The sequence below is a fragment of the Fringilla coelebs genome (assembly GCF_963513975.1).
Source record: "Fringilla coelebs genome assembly, chromosome: 1".
Classification (NCBI taxonomy): Eukaryota; Metazoa; Chordata; class Aves; order Passeriformes; family Fringillidae; genus Fringilla; species Fringilla coelebs.
The window spans coordinates 104904886-104922443 of record NC_140028.1 but is presented as its reverse complement, the minus strand read 5'-3'; the positions used below and the strand labels follow the sequence as shown (position 1 = coordinate 104922443).

The following is a 17558-nucleotide window of genomic DNA, read 5'->3' as shown; positions in this document are numbered from 1 at the left end:
AGAACCACATTTAACTGAACTTAATAGAAAAGCTAGTAATTTAAATGCAGTACTAGTGGGTGTGTAGGCTTGAAACATTTCTTTCTCCTTCTTTCAGCTCCCAAAGGAAATAATCATACTCACAGGATCTCCACCCAAGTTTTCACTGCTATTTTCCAACAGCATACGGGGTATCACAGCCAACCTTATCAGCAGTGCATTTACAGGAACTAATTAGCCATTAAAGTCATGCCACTTTTATACTGGTATAAATTCAATAGCAACATTTAAGATATAAAAGTGCTTTTACATTGATTGCATTGCATTGATTAATGCATCACATAATGTTTTGCTTCCATTACCATCTTTATTGCTTTCTTTTTTTCTCAGAGCCTGCCTCAGACCACCTGCTATGGTGTCTGAGAGCAGCCTTACTATTGCATCTAAGCCCCAAAGGGTAGCAAAGCTGATTCAGACTGACAATAGCCATTGCCACAGAGAAGCTGTGCCATGGGCAGGACAAGGATTTAGGATCCACCTGCCTGTGCATAGAAAGCTAAGCTCCCAGGGCAGAAGAGCTACTATTTCCCAGGGATTCACTCTTTTTTTTTCCTAAGAGGGATCCCCTATATGCCTAATGTAGTATCCAAACCACTTACTAGGACTGAAGTGAATGTATTAAAACCTGAAATGTGAACGGAAGCTCCTGTCTGCGCATGCAGATGCAGAGAGTGGTTGCCTTCTCTCCCTTCTGGCAGAACAAGGCCACTATGCTTTCAAGGGATAAGGGCATGGGCAGCAGACACTAAACCCTGCCATGCCCTCCTTCACAGGTATCTGACAAGGATTTTTTGCAACAGCAACAAGCTGTTGATGGATGTTATCTGCAGAACTAGAGGAAACTAACAGCACTGAATTTCTCACCTGTCTACACGTCCCCCCCAGGACAAACCATTCCACAGTGAAATAACTGAAGCTGTTGCAAAGCCAAAGGATATTTTTCTGCTGTCAATAACTTTCCACTGTGTTAAACTACAGGAGGAAAGCAGTTGGAGGATGGACAGAGACACAGTGACCATTAGACACATCAGTACTGTACTGGTCCTACAGCAGCCTGTACATGAGAAAGCACCTCCTCATCACTTGGTCTGTGGAAAAGTTATTCGCGCCTAAGTAGCACCAGTACAAGGATTAATTTGGAAAAGAGCTTCACCAAGTAACACTGCACTGTGCTGAGTGAAAACCCTGTGCCCTGTTGCGCATGCATGGGTGAAATACAATGCTCCCATGCAAGGCTCAGCCAGGGGCAGGAGCAGGGGGCAAACCCACCCAAAAGCAGCCTATGCAAGGCCAGCCAAGGCAGGTCTAACAGAGATCCCAGGGGGAGCTGAACATCTGGCCTCAACCAAGGGGGTGAGGAGCTGGTGTGGGGTCCCTGTCAGGACAGGCAGCACCATCCTGCAGCCCACTCAACTCCCACAGCAAACCCTAGCTGGCAGAGCCGGGAAACATCAGTGCCTGCTGTGGCGGCGCTGGAACACGGAGGTGCTCACTGGTTCACTGGAGTTACCTGGTCCACTGGAAGTGTCCTGATGCTGGAAAACACTGAGGGCACCTGGGGGTTGTACATGAAGACTAAAACCTGGACAGCCTATACTTAGGACACACAATCTAGATGGATTCATCAGGGAATTTTGCTCTTTAGGTCATTTTTTTCTCCCAAATTTTAAAAAACCACCAAACCTGCTACATTTGGGAAACTGAAATATTTTCCTAGCAATATTTTTCTAGTAGTATTTTCAATTTTTTGTAAAAGAAATCACATTATATTGAACTTCAGCTCCTTCCAACTTGTTTCTTGCCAAGCCTTCTTTAAGTAAAAATAGCAGCACATTTTTTAATCACAGAAATAATGGATTGCACAGTCCTCTATGGGATGTCAGCATCCAGTAGTCCTCAGATTTCTTTTACTGTTAATTAGTGATTTAATTAACTAGATCCTTAGCCCATTTAAAACACTGTAACAGTAAAAATTATTCTTTTCTATGTCAACACCGAATTCCATTAATAAGCACAAGTGGAAATTTTCAGTGAGAAGCAGTAAGCAAAAACTGACCAACCAAACAACCATTTCCAATAAGGTTTACAAAAGAAATGGTGAAGTTTTTTGTTTTATTTTTACATTTTTTCTTCCAAAGCATAAAATGAAAACAAGAGAAATGCTATTAATACCATTTAAAGTAGAGCTTAAATGAAGTTATTTATAATTGGATAAAGAAATTTGTCTTTTTAATGTGTATGCCTTGAAAATTGGCCAGAAAGTCATCTGTGCATTTTACTTCTTGACAGTAATCACTTTCAATATTCTGTAAAGGTACCCAGGAGACAAGCAGAGATGTTTGGTAGTGAACAGTAAAACATAATCAGTCTTCAGGAAGACAGTTAAAATTACTGATCTGTGACACCTCACATGTTCAAGTCAATTAAATATGATTAACGACTACCTGGGCTGATGTGCATTTTGCTCTTTTGGTACATGCACAGGGAAAAAGGAGTGTGGGCATATACTCACCCTCCTCCTTCATATTCATGTGCAGATGTGTCATGGAGTATGAACATATGTTCAGAGAACGTTTTGAAGAGAGGGAAGGAAATGATGAAACCCAGGAAACAACAGGGCTCAGCAAGTACCCTGCTGCCTAAAGATCCACTAACTTTAACCAGGGGAAAAATAAGAAATAATCTGGAATTTCTGTTCCCTCCCTGATGCTGTGAAGGGCACAGGGCCCAAGGGTTTTGCCTACCTGAGCAGGTGGCGGTGGCTGTTGCACGAAGCCCTGGGGCGGCGGCGGCTGCAGCACCTGCTGGGACACCGGTGCTCCTGAGCCCGTGAAACCTCCTGGGGGAAGCTGTTGGCTTGGGGAGGCCATGATGTAGCCTGTCTGCTGGGCAGGCTGCTGCAGCATGGCCGAGGGGTACACGGGACCAGAAGGCGACTCGGGGTTGTCTCCTGATGACTGACGACTCAAGCTCATCTGGTTAAACTGTGCTGTCATGTCATCGCGCTGCGGGGCAGAAGGCAGGAGAAGAGGATACAGATGCAGCAGGCACATGAGTTAGCAAAACAAAATAGGCTCAGAGAGAGAGGGGGGAAAGGAATCACTCAGTTCTGATCCATGCCAAACTTTGCAAGGATCTTAGCGAAAATGGAGGCAATTAAAATGAAAATCACCGTAAATGCTTTGACAAAGACTTCCAGACTGCAAGGTGAATGGCATCATTTGGCAAAAAAGCCAATTATTTTGGCTCTTTCCCCCTGCCACCTTCACCCTTAATTCCAAAATGACGAGTGAACTTTACAGTGTTCAAAAGAAGACACTTTAAATTTAAAGGGCATGAAAATAACACTATGGATACCTCTATCCTCAAATACAGGATTTGCCAGCCAAACACATGCTGGTAATTGCACCTGTGTTTCAAACTGGTCCCAAGAGGAATTCAGTAGGATTCAGCTGCAGATCTTTCCCTTTTTGGACTGCTTTAAAAATCCAAGGTTGTAAACATAGAGAAAGTTAAAAAAAAGCTAAGCCTAATGTTGCTATTTCAAGGCTTTTTATTGCGTGTTGAAGAGAAACAAGTTCTATATCTGATTGAAGGGGGAAAGAAAAAAAAAAACTATGGTAGGATAAATGTACCACAGAAAGTCAATAGACCTAAGCCTCATTACATGCTAGTAATAATACATGCATTCTGAACTGTATCTGTTCATTCTTGCAAAAAGATTAATACTATTCAACGCTCTCAAGTTCATTCTGTGAAGGTCAAAGATTTACAAATGTGGGTGTGGTTCTAGGCATCTTCTTTTGTGCCCATATCATAAGACCTTTAAATACTCAACTTAAACTCCATTGTGTGCTAATATGCCAATTAAAGACAGGAAATAAGTACCAAAAAAAGGCTCTTTTTAAAAGAAACCTCTTAATATTGTTAGTAGCCCTGTGGTATTTATTCTCCAAAACCATCCTGCACAAGCACTTAATGTCTGGAAACGTCAAACTGTGTTAAAAACAAAACAAAACAAAAATAAAAGATTGCTTGTGGAAAGCACTTCTGGGACTCACCCTCACATAGAGAGACTCACGCTCACAACTGAGAGCAGATGTCATGGATCAATGTTTTAAACACTACTGACAGATCATCAGGTGGTTTATGGAAGAAATGCTGTTAACTTTACTGTCATCCTACATTCATATTCAAACCCAGGAGTTATCTCTGTGAAGTTGTTCCTTTAAAAAGCTAGGATATTCATTATCAGAATGACAAATGACTGCAAACAGATTCTGCAAGAAACTTCGCTGAGCCAGGAATGCCTCTAGATTTTCCCAAAAGAGAAAAACATCTTCAAACACGTATAATCTATAAAGTGTTTGTATAATGTAATGTGTACTGAAGATAGTAATTCAGATGAAGTTTCATTATCAAATTAACCAATAAAAATATTAGCTTTCTTGTGACTGTTACTAGGGCAAGCTGATAGTCCTGCAACAGACTTTTCAAGAGAATTAGCATTGAGATATGCAACTTCATTCAGCATGGAAGATTTCTTTTCCTTTAAATGGTATCACTAGTCATTAATAACATTATTTTATCTGCAAGGACCCATCAGCTTTGTTTACATATCTTACTATAACTATGTGACCAAAAAAAAAAAATCAATCTTAAACAAGATTACTAGACCAAGAGTGAAAAACAACAGAAAAAAATCTTGTGGTGCCTCTTTAAAATGTCAGCTTCATTTCAGAACAGTATAATCTTAGCCCTGTAAGCACCAAGCCAGAATCAGACTCCAGAAGAACACTCTATTTATTTTCATTTTACATGTCCATTGGTGCATTGTCATGATGTACAGCACACCACACCTTCTGGAGCTGGTTCAGGGCTACTCTCCTTCCCAAGTCTTCTGATATCACCAGGGAATAAATCCAGGCAGTGAATTTAGTATATGGATAAAAGAATATAAAATAAAAATAATGATTTCTTGAGGTCTCTTCTCCTCTCTTTGCGGACACAAAAGAGGAATAATCCAAATCTCAACAATTCAAGTTAGCATTTTAAGGTCATTTGGCATTAAGTGAGGAGACATAAGCTCCTACCAGCAGGCAGAACAAAATATTTTCCTGGAGGGTCTGCTAAGCAGGTAGAGAGCTGTAACATCACCTTTCAGGTTAGGCAACCAGGATCAGTGGGAATGCTCACACAAAATGCCTGTCAGTACCAAAGCATTAAGGTGAACAGGTATTTAGACAGGGTTCTCATGTAGGACACCTGTCGCAGTGCTCCCCAGAGGCTCTTGGACACACATATTCACACCTCCAACTTCAAGGAAAAAAAAAGAAATAAGAAATCTTTAGTACCACAGAAAACTGCTGTGTTGGAGAGACTGGCAGGAGATGCTGAGGAGGATAAGAAACTGCTGGATATTGGACCGACTGAGAAGATGGCTGCATTGTCTGAACAGGCTGCAAAACAAGCAAAGGGAAAGACAATAAATTCCACCAGAGAAAGATAACAAGCACCATCACCACCACCTTTGTTACTGAGAACAAAGATCTCAAACACAGCTCTGAAAACACAGGTGACTCATCCCCAGCCTGAGTACAAGAGGTTAGTCTTGCGATTTTAGTCTTCATTTTAGCCTTATACCAAACAATTACTTATTACTGATATTTCTGCCTCTTTTCGTAGATTTGATGGCCATTAGATTAAATATAGCCACAGCTATACCCTCTTACTCGTAATATGGGGCAAAGCCAAATTATGACTCCGCGTTTAATTTACTGAGATAAAAATGGAAAGCAGCATAGCCTAAGTGTATATTTGAATTTCGCTGTTAGTGATTGATTTAACTCCAAGTGTGTCATAGGCAAAGGAATAATGATTGTAAAGCTGCTTTGGGAGAACACAAGACTTTAAAAAGTGACAAAGAACAGACTGTGAATTACCAACAGACAGGCCATCAGCTTGGAGCAGATGTTTATTTAAGCAAAAAAACCAATTTTCCACAGCACTATTATCCTGTAGTAGCTTTAGTATTCCTTTCATTTTAACCTCTCATATAACTTCTTACAGGTTTGGTACTATCTCTGTCTTCTAAAACTGTGAAGACCAGATCAAGAAATAAGAAATAAGAAATAAGAAATAAGTCCAAACCCAGTAAAATGATAGCAACTTCACTGAATTCAAACACTGTATTACTGTGTAAGCAGGGCTGAAGCTGTGCCAAATTATAAAGCTACACAAGAACCAAAGTAGATCTTGGCTGCTCTGTGACTAAGCAGGATATAGGATTCTTGCTTGAGTAGTTCCCTCTGCCTGCTCTGCCCTGGGAGAACAGGCATGCAATCCACAAAATTAAGTTTGAACCAGACCCAAACCCTGCTGCCCATGCTCAGCCACGTCTGGCCATGTGCCACAGCCAGCACAGGGACCAGAGAGCCAACATTGCACTGTGCTCAAATAAAATTGCTCTTCCTGCTGCAGCTCCAGAACTTCTAGCTCAGAGCAGGATAATGGCCAGAATATTGGTGCAGGCAGAAAACCACCAAACTGGGGCAAAAGTGCTTGGAGACCACGCATAGATTGGGCCCAATACAACTGGACATGAAAAGGTTTGTAGAGCTCTTGTACCTTGTTCTTTGACTCAACCCACTGCTGTCAAAAGAGAAATGTCCCTGGTTCTCAGGAAAGAATTACAGATGGCACTGGTTTGAGAATGAATGGTTCAGCTTCCACTAATGGGTGAATTTTTCAAACTAATTTTATGTAGACATGCACCAACACGCTTAACAGTACTTTTGAAAATGAAATCATGCTTTAGATAAAATTGAAGATGTAATCTTCCCTCTCCATCTGCTTTATCCATGTAGAAAAGAACATCCTGACATTTGGTCTAGCTGCATTCCTCCCTTCTTTCCTTTAGGTCATTCTTCATATCCCCAAGAGCTCCTTCTTTTTTCCAGAGACACCACACCTACCTGTGTGACAAGGTGACTTGCCATTTGCTGCTGTGGCTGTTGAACCTGCTGAGGCTGCTGGGGTGAAGGTGGCTGCTGAGACTGTCCCACCACCTGGCTCCTCATTGTCTGCTGGCCACTGGGAGGATTGTATATTGCCGGTGTCCCATCAGGATTTACAAATGGTTGACCTGAAACAAAACACCCGGCTCTTGCTGGACACTTAAGAAAATACTGTTTTCTGTGTGAAAGCAAACAATTTTGCTTGAACTGATCACTCTTTAGCTGACCTGATACAAGAGTAAAGGGTTCATCACTCACAAAATCTCATTCCAGTAATTACAGTATCAGACAGCTTTTATTTTTTTTTTCAGGCAAGACAGCAGATATTTGTTTCAGCAGCATGATCTTCCAAGGAATAGGTGGAAAGTTACCATGGCTATAAGATGATTCAGATGCTATGGTTACTTGAAAACATTCAATGATGAATCAATTAACATTAAAATTGAACTTTGGAGCAAACACTGAAGGTAGAGAATGTTCCCTTACATTTTCCTCTAACACAACAGCAGTCAAATGTACACAACTACTTCTGAAACATTACAGTTTGTAAAAAAGGGGAAAAAAAACCAAACCCACTCTTGTTACTAATTTACTTACGCATTCTAATAACACAGAGCTGTGCCTTATGCTTAGAGGAGCTAGCACTCCAGTTTTCAAGGAAGCAACACTTAAGGTGTATTTAAAAATCTCTTATACACAAGACAAATTTTTTTCAGGGTTCTACTAAGCTATTGAACTCATTTTGCTTTGGATAATTAAGCTGGGGGGAATAATCTTGGAAAAAAAATGCTTCTTTAAAATAAAAATTTTACGCAAGTCATTGTCTTGAAAACAAAAAAGAAATGGTATTTCTCAGTAGGAAAAATGTTTTCCATGACTTCTGTTCTCTTTTCACTTCCATTATAAATCTGTAAATCAAAGGAATTAGGAATACTTCCAAGAGGAAAAAAAAAAGTAATTTTAGCAATGATGTTATAACCTTTGAAGTAGGTAACTAAAGTATGAATATCTAAGATAAAAAGAGAGATCTAGAGAAGTTCAGTTACTTAGAGTAACAGTAATGAACTTCTGATTTGTACCCTACATCGCAGATAGATCCAGACAGATCATCTCTATCTGCTCTATCTACTCCTCAGACTTCTAGTTTCTCCTTCCAATGAACCACAGTCAGAAATGCATTAAGAGCACTGGCCAAAGAAGCTTGCCTTCTGTCTCTCCAAAGCATCAAGTTTCTGGATGAACTCAACACCACATTCATGCTGAGAAAGGTCATGAGTGAGTGGAAAAGAAGCATGGGGCAGTTCTGTCTACTTATTTCCTGATTCTTGCTGTGAATCCACTGGGTGACTATGGCATGGACTCCCAAGCTTTGTGAATCTCAAGCCCCACAAGTACTTTAGAAGAGTGAGTGAACAGGATAACATGGTCCCAAAGCCTGTGTCAGATGCTAAAGGGAAGCTAATAAAGAGCATTTTTGGTGACTTAATGAAAGATGGCAGAATTGCAAGTGTTGCAAGAACAGCAACACTTTTAAAGATAAAAAAAGAGAAGACTTCTCATGAAGAAATCTTGAAATCAGAAATGAAAAGGAGAGATCAGAAGGTAACAGGGAAGACATCTGTAAGTTATGAACAGTGGCCCTGATAGAAGGGCGAAGATTGCAATGTCATTTCAAGGAGTACCAATGAAAAGTAAATGCTCCTAAATTGTCAGAGGGGTTAAGGAAGAACGTGTCAAGAGGAATCCTTTAAAGGGTAAAGCAGGCTGATGAAATAAGTGAAATGGAGAGCACAGCCCCATAATTGGTTCTTTGCCAAAGCAAGTAAGAAGCTTGACTATATGGGAGGGAGAAGGATAAAGCAGAGGAGAGAAAATAAAGGAAACTGCAGATATGGAATAGAAAGTGTGTATTCCCAACATCTGGTAAGGAGAAGAGTTATACTCAGAGCAGGAAAAAACTGACTGCATCTCTGGATGCCATTAGAGGCTTGCACAGTCAGTGACTATGTACTGTGAAAGGGAGGAAAGATCTTTAAAGGACACGGTTTTATGATCAAAAGAGAGAAAAAGACTGGAAGTAGCCTCTCTGCAAGAGGAGAAGAAAGAGCTAAAGAATGGTATGACATTGGGAAAGAAAATCTATTCATTACAGGAAACAAAGATCTTTTTTCCTTTTCTTTCAACTGTCTTCTCTTCATCTCTGTTTCTGACAGCATCCATCACTTTGATAGTCGATCACAGCATCCAGCAATCTAAATTTCTTCCCCATGGAGCTCCTTTTGTAATGTTTCCCTAATAAGATGCAAAGATTCTGAGCCCAAAGAGTGACAATTTTGCAGCATGTATTTATTTTGCTGCATGTGAAAACCACAGCAGATGCCAAAGTACAGTCTGATTTCCAGCACGAGGTAGCAGCATGAAGCTATGAGTGCGAGACAAGAATTTCAGGTTTTTAAAGAAATCTGCTCTCTCCATTACTTTATTATGCATACATTTACATGGGAGCTGCAGAAATGAAACACAAGGTTTGAAAGAAACACAAAATAATATATATACACAAAAATACTTGCTGAATGTTAACCATACAAACACGCATGGGTTTCCCAATGATGCATCTGCAGACAGAGGCACACAGGGAGGGAAGATAAGGTGCTCTGGTCTAAAGAGAGTATTGAAAGGCATTATACCTATAGCAGAAAAAAACCCAAAAAAACCCCTGTGTACCAGGCAAAAATCTGAAGTAGCTGCTGCAATTTGCTAAATTGACAAGACAGATGTAGGAGATGCTCCTCTTACGTGGCTCTTGCTTTCAAGTGTGGTGAGTTCCAGTGTCTGTCCTTGCCAGGAACAAGCCAAAGAACAATCCTGGCCAGGAACAAGCAGTATCTCTTAGCTGTTTGTGGGCTCCATGCAACATAATTTCCTTTCATTTGTTTCTCAGTTCTGTCACCTGAATTACCATTGACTCCTGCCTAGGCCTGATGAGCTTTGTATGGAAATGGACCATATGGTGGAACACAAAATGTTGTCTTCTGTATTGACTAAGAAATTTCAGTGGTGCAGACAGAACTGTCATCTATGAGAACAGAAATGAGCAGATGAATATAATGATGGATCTTTTCCTTGCTGACAGTATTAGGCTCTCACGTCAATAATGCAATAGCTTAGAAAAAAGTACACTTAAAGAGTAAAGGCTTTGGAAGAGTAAATGTTTGTGCAAGTTACTAAGTCATGTCTCTGGACAGAACATATCAAAGTTACAACATTCATATATAAACAAACAAGAACTCCTCCTTGATTTTAAATATGCTAATACATATTGATCAGCCCCAGATATTACCATCTATAAATATCTGTGTTAAGACTGGCTGAAGAGTTTGCCAAGGCTGTATTTTTCTTAAATGCTGCAACTTTCTTGGCCGAACTATGGTCAAAAAAATGATTCTTAGTAGTGGATGCACAAATAAGCTTTAAGCATTTCCACCAAAATAGTGGAACACAGGGATGTAATACATATAAAATACAGGCTATAAACAAAAATCCCCAAAGAAAAAGCTCCTGAATGTTCTTTTAAGGACTTAGAAAAAATATACCAGAGTTTAACCCTCAGCTTTCAGTATAATGGAAGCTAAATTTCACTACAGGCTTTTTTGTTTTAAACCCAGCATAACTCAGCTAAGGTTGACTGCACAGCCAGCCATGGTCACTGGAATAGTCCAAATTACCAAAGAAGCACCACACCTTCAAACTCCCTGAACCTTCGTAACTCTGATAGTACAATACAGTGGGGAGTAACAGCATAACATGACCCAGACTTCATCCAGACCAAGGAGGTAACAAATTGCCTTAGGCTTTCATCAAGCACTCAAATTCAAACTGAAGAGTTTCTGAAGTGCCCACAGTACTTTGGTGCTTGCAAGTGCCTCGTTTGTGAGCTGCAGTTATGAAAACTATCAGGAATTTAAGAGTTACATCTTTCTCTTATCACAAACTTCACAATTTAAATTCAATTGCTAATCATACAGCTCACATAAAATTAATTCTCAATTTCAGATTCAAATACAGCCTTTAAGCCTTTTGAAGTTCCACTGTTAAGCACAATCTCTAAGAATGTGACTTTATTTTTTGGTTGCACCATATCTCAGCATGTTTGATATAGAAGAGCATCTGTCCTTATTGATGCTAACGGGATCTTTGAGGATTCACTGAGGGCCAGGGAGCACCAGGACTGCTGAATGATGAATTTCCTGTCTGGGATAGAGCAAGAGTGTTTTTTATCACTTCCCACCAGCTATGCCACAACAGCCTCAGAAATCAAATCTAGCTTTGCCTGCACATTTGAAAACAACAATTTGCCAAACATCATTTCAGTGTATATTTGCTCATAAATTGCCGCCAGAAAAATATGTCTTGAAACAAGAAATCTGCCGATTCACCAGCTGACATCAGAAACACCAAAGGGCAGCATCAGGCAGGAGGGAGCTGTACTGACCTGTATGTGGGTTGAGAAGGATACTGCCAGGAGGTATCCCTGCAGCTTCAAGTGGAAGAATGATATAGCTGGTGTTGCTGGGGGCCACCTGGCCACTCATCCCGTTCTCAGGGTAGGACACGCTGCCTGAAGAATTGGCCGTCACCCCGGGGACGAGAGATGCACTTTGGAGAGGCTGATGTATTCGTGACAGTGATCCTGAGGAGCCAGCACTGCTGGAAGACTCTGAGCCTAACAGGGAGACACAAGCACAGCAGGAAGGGGGGGTTACCAAGGCACGCCAGTCCCCATCAGATAGGGCACAGACAAGGACAGCTTCACAGATTGCAAAGGTATGCACCACTCCATGCCCAGCTAGTAGGAGCAGGATTTTCACTCCCTAGTGAACCCAGTACCCAGTGGCAATTTTCACAATCCAAAAGCCCACTTTCCTCATGCAACATCAGCTTCCCCCCAGCCAATAAACAGATTTACCAAAGAGGAACACAAAATCCTCAGCATGTATAATACCAAGGTGTCAGTTCATAAGGAATAAAAAGTAAACAGAGTGTTTATAAATGAAAAAAAAACCAAACAAAATGGAACACAAAAAAAAAATCACCTAACAATCTCTGCAAAGCAACAGCAATTGAGTTATCAGTCCAGTCACAAGGTAGCTGTGTAATATCCATATTAACTTAAAGCTACCTAAGATGCTACCTAAGACTTTTGCCATTTTATTAAAATTTATCAATCAAGATAAATCAACTGTGCTAAAGCACATTTGTGCCTGACAGAATGGGAAGACACAGTATTTTAACCCCCAAAAATAATATTCAAACTTCTGAGATACTACTTGATTAGATTTTAATTTGCTTCACAGAAAAAACACAAGAATTTCTGAGAGCATAAGGCTCAGGTGATCAGCTTCCCTAAAGCAGGATGGCATGGAAGCTTATTCCACAGAGCAAAGTATGTTTTAATTACAACTTCTTCCATTTTACTGGAGTCCACTGTCTATGCATCTAACCTCCACAGTGTCCATCTGCAGGTACAGACTAAAAGGAAGGACAGAATTCAGACTTCAGTTTAGCAAAGCTCTTTGAGGCAAATTATATCCTTTCAGATATGGGATACTGCAGGTGGACCCTGTAGTGGATTGCTTAGAGCCTCAAATTAATTTTCAGTCAAATGCATTTGAAATTCATTTATTTTCTCATATTTAGAGAAATGAGAGCAGAAGAGGTTCCTTCCGAAGAAATCACACCACCATCTTATTACTTAACAGAGGATTTTTTCCACAGATTACTGCGGATTCCTGTGTAACACACATTTTTTTATCCATCTTCAAACTTTGGGTTCATACAGCAATCACTACAGACACAGTCCTCTATATGAGCTGTGCACTATTTGCCATAAGTAGGACCCTATATCTCCTTCTCTGGTATCCAATCAAGAAAGTAATAGAGATTTCCAAAGAATTTTTTCATTTCATTAATTAAGTCTTTCAATAAAACATCAAAGTTTTATTAGTTGCTATATTTTTTCTCTCCTCGCAGACTGAGGTTAGAAATTTAGAAATATTGTTTCTGAAGAAACAGTTTTATTTATTAGATAATTTCAGATTCCTGTGTTTCTACAAATTGCAGAATTACTCCTGGATGCCATCCTCATCAAGTTGCAAGCAGTATTTGGCATCTTCCTTGCAACTGTAAATGCAACTGCTGCAGTACAATTTTCCTTCTACATCAGTTACAAGGTCCTTTGCTGTATTTCCCTGGCCTTTCTACATGCATTTCATGTTGTTTCGTTGAGTTGTCTTTTACTTTCTCCTCTTTTCCTTCACCTTTTGAATTCAATGGGTCAGGAAGCTGCCTGGAGATGGTAATGGTTATGAGATTTCTTAAACCTCCCACTATTTCTAGGGGTGTGTGTGAGTAGTACCAAGCCTGAGTTCAGACTCTCTCCACTCTTTGTGCTATTCCAATGAAACGCTATTGGCACGAAAGAAGATTGCAGCTCTGACATTCAATTGTTTGGTTTCTCTTTCCTCCCTTTCTGCTGTTCTTATGGCAGAATTATGTATTGATCTACACCAGCTTCTGAATGATAAAAGCCAGAGGACTGCAATGAATTCAGGTGTACTCATCACATGGCATGGAGGCAGTGGAAAATACTTTGAGGCTATCCCCACACATTGGTCAAACTGATAGCTTTGAAATCTAGTTCTCCCATGTTAGTAGATTTGAAAGAACACAAATAAATCACAAAACCATATCAAGAGTTTTCTGAGTTTAAAAACGAAAAAAAAAATTCCAGAAATTACTGCGGCACCGATTTTACCCCCATTTATACCATATAAGAATGATCTACTTTATTTAGTTCCATTACTGTAACTTATTTCCTATCATTTTAAGTCTAGACATATTAAGCCAAGTAAATTCCAATACTAATATTTGGAAATTAACACCAATTAATCTTGTCTTTGTAGCTCTGATTAGCTGTTTTCACACTGCCTGAATTTGGAAGGGGAAATCACTTTATAATGAATTCAGTACTGTAAAAATGGGGAAAAAATAAACTATCTGACTTTATTCAGATTCACATTAAAAGATGTCTTGCAAAAGACTTCTGAAAGGAACTTGGACTAAATGAGATTTTTGCCCCCATTACAAAATCTAACCTCTTTTTTTCAGCATGTAATGATGGATAGTTCTTCTAGATAATTCTATAATTTTCTTGCTGCTTCACAGTTGAGATAATAATAACCTTCACATTCTCATCACTTTCCATTAATATATTTTTTAAGTATTCTGGGAGATACAGAAGTTCAAAGAGCTGTAAAGAAAAAGAGACAGAAAAACCACCAAAAATGCCTAATAGCTTAGAGGGTTTGCAGAGGGAGAGCATGGAAGTACCATTAATTTTCCAATATTCTAAGCAATAGTGAGTGATGCAACATGTCCTGCTCTATTTTCCCTGGATCAGCATTCAGTATCTGATAACTTTCAACATCTCTGCCCATCTCACCTTTCAAGTCCAAGGCAAATTTCTCCTTTCTTATCAACTACACTCTCAAATCTATCCACTATCACTGCTTACTCTAGACCATCATCATTTTCAGGGACAACAGAACTGGATTGGAATACTGGAAGTATTTTTGTCTCGGATATAGATTCTTAGATTAGAAATAATTATTTGCTACTTCTGTAAGTCACTTGCCTTTCTCTATGAAACAATATATTTTGTGATCTTTTAAGGAAATGTCATGTACTCACATGAACATGATTATTTCTCTCTAAGCTGCACTTCTGAAAATAAAACTAAAGCTTCAGCACAGTCAGTGGGAAGATTATGACTGGAAGCAGCTGGATCATGACCTGCTGCCCATACATCAATATTCTGACAGTTTTTGCTGGATTTGTAAGATTCATCAGGCTAATGCCTAATTCAACTAAATTATAAAGAAGGAAAAATCTAGTTTCAAAACTCAGAGAAAAAATATAATATACAGGACACTTGATTTAAGAAACCCCAAAACCTAAGCAACAAACAAAACAAAACAGCAAAGGAAGGTTAATGTATTAAAACGCCTGCTGTAATGTATTGAAATGCCTTTCCCAACAGGAGCAGCAATGAGCACCTAACAGGAGAGATTAGACTGGGTCTCCGATTACTTGGAGCCCTGCCAAGGAAGCTAATGATCTCTACAGATCTGTATCAACACAGTTAATACCCCAATGCAACCAGCTTTTTGCAGCTAAGGGGGAAAGAAATACACTCTGACAGATGTGCATTCCACTGAATGGAAAATGCATTAGGAGAAGCTAAAGGTGCAATAGCTACAACTTTTAAGCCTCCCAACAATTATTTAACTAGATATGTAGATACACATAGGACACTTCTGTGAAACACATCTTCTCTCATGATGTTAAAACCTGTTGCAATGTGTCAGTGACAATAACATGGTAGTTGATATGCTAGATTTTCTCTTTTTGGGTGTTACAGACTGAACGTGTACCTCATTGTGCCCCTACAATCACAACCATTTCACTCACCGCTCTTAGTCAGCCCTGGAAAGTTTACTGTATTATTAGAAAGCTAAATAAACCAACATTTTGCATGATGTCCTAAGTAGTAGGAAGGCAATCTGATTGAAATTTGTTAAATTATTAACTCCCCATATGATATTGAATTATAGCTTAAAACATCTCTGTGTACCTAGTGAACTGTAGAATAACAAAGAAGGAAATTTTATTTGCATTGTACAATCTGTGCTTTTCAGTAGAACAGGGTATTCTAAACAGTCAACAGGTGCATGAAAATAACCATCAGTACCAATAAGATAACCATGTAATGGGTTTCAAACAGCCCCTTTTGTGAAGTTTGTAAAAATGAAGTAACATAATTCCTTTGCAAAGCTCCAATTCCTGTGCAGCTGAAAACAATAAAGTCTAAGACTAATTGACACAACTGGACTCTACTGCAGAGAACAGCATGTTCTGTGATCTCTCTGTGAGCCTAAGGGGAAGCTAACATCTTTCTGAGCTTCAGTTCCTGCTTGTTTGCTATGTACTATTAATTACTGATTTATCACAGGTTAGGGGCAGAACATTTAATTTTGGTGGCAATACGAAAAGTGATCTAGAAAGGCTACAATGTTAATACTGCATCACTGTATACCCTGTTGAAGGCAGCTGTAAGCCTTCTATAAAAATCCTGAAAATTTTAATACTCCTATGCTCAGGAAGAATGTTTAACAATGCTTCTGGATGACTGCAATATATAGAGAGAATAATTTTCACATTTAAAGATTCCATAAATATTTTCCATCATTTAGCCAATGAAGAACATTTTGACGAACTAATGATTTCACACTGATTCAATACAAATTTCATGCAAGACAAAAATATTTTAAATTCATTACTGTGAACCATAAAGCCCTTCAGAGAAAAGTCTTTCTGTAGGAGAACTGGGACAGAATTGGTGCCTAGCAGACTCTGGCATGCTACCAGGGCAGCATGTCTAACATGGGTAGCAACACCTCTGCAATTCCATTTCAAATACTGTAGTGAACATAAGGGAAAAAAACAAACCAAAACAAAATCACCCAAAATAAAAACATGATCAATCTTTAAATGTTTACTTGGACTACAGAACACCAGGGCTGCCTATGGCAAAAGTAGAAAGTAATGAAGGCAGTAGGCAAAATATTCACTATCAAGTATCACTTGGTACCTAACGCACCTTAGAAAATGCAAATATCACATTGACTACTGTATGAATGCACTTAGCATTTTTTTGGTGAAGCGAAAACCCTTTATAAAGACGTATTTCCCCATTGTTTTTTGAATTGCTATTCTTTTCTGCTTTAATGCCATTCAATAGCATTTCAGAGAGAAGAATAGAAATAGTGATTAGGGTAGTAGCTCTTCTGACTTTTTTGAGGCTGACTGTTTGACTTTGTGTCCTGGCTTTGAAGGTGTCTGTTTGTTTTGATATCCAGTCTGGCTCTTCTTCCCCACTTCTTCCTTTTATCTTGCTTCTCTTTTACTCTTTTTGTGCCTTGGCTAGCTTTACAGTTTAAACGCATTCCTTAAAAAAGTCAAAGCATTTAAAAAAGAACGTGGAATTTTAATATCACTGATGTTTTAAAAATGTATTATAAGAGCTTACATTTGAAAGCAATTTGGGGTTTGGCGTCTACAGGGTGCAGATGCATTTACAAGCATTGGCATGGTTCACAAGTCTCTTCTTTAATACATTTCCTAAGTGCATCCTTTTTACTATGCTTGATTTTAACACTAAAATGGCTTCTTAAAAATATTGCTCTTGCAATTAGATGTCTCCTCCAAACTGGATTTCCCTGACACCATTTTAAATGCTCTGCACCTCTGCAACACAATGTTGCAGAGAAATACATCTACCTGCACTCTACTTAATGTAGAATGATATAAAAAAAAATGTATAACAGGAACCTGTGCCGCCTCCTTAATTCTTGCACATCAAATTCAGTTTTGATGCTATTCAAA

At 39.2% G+C, this 17558-nt stretch overlaps 1 protein-coding gene across 11 annotated transcripts in view; it reads right to left on the bottom strand.

Moving 5' to 3' along the window:
- Window positions 1-17558, bottom strand: part of ARPP21 (cAMP regulated phosphoprotein 21) — a 232613-nt gene that overhangs the window by 41443 nt on the left and 173612 nt on the right. For all 11 annotated transcript variants that reach the window (XM_084220076.1, XM_084220074.1, XM_084220071.1 and 8 more), the window contains 4 exons: window positions 11548-11778; window positions 7014-7183; window positions 5394-5498; window positions 2784-3044 (listed from right to left, as the gene is read on the bottom strand). In XM_084220076.1, coding sequence (XP_084076202.1) covers window positions 2784-3044; window positions 5394-5498; window positions 7014-7183; window positions 11548-11778 — 767 coding nt within the window. The remainder of the gene's footprint in view (window positions 1-2783; window positions 3045-5393; window positions 5499-7013; window positions 7184-11547; window positions 11779-17558) is intronic.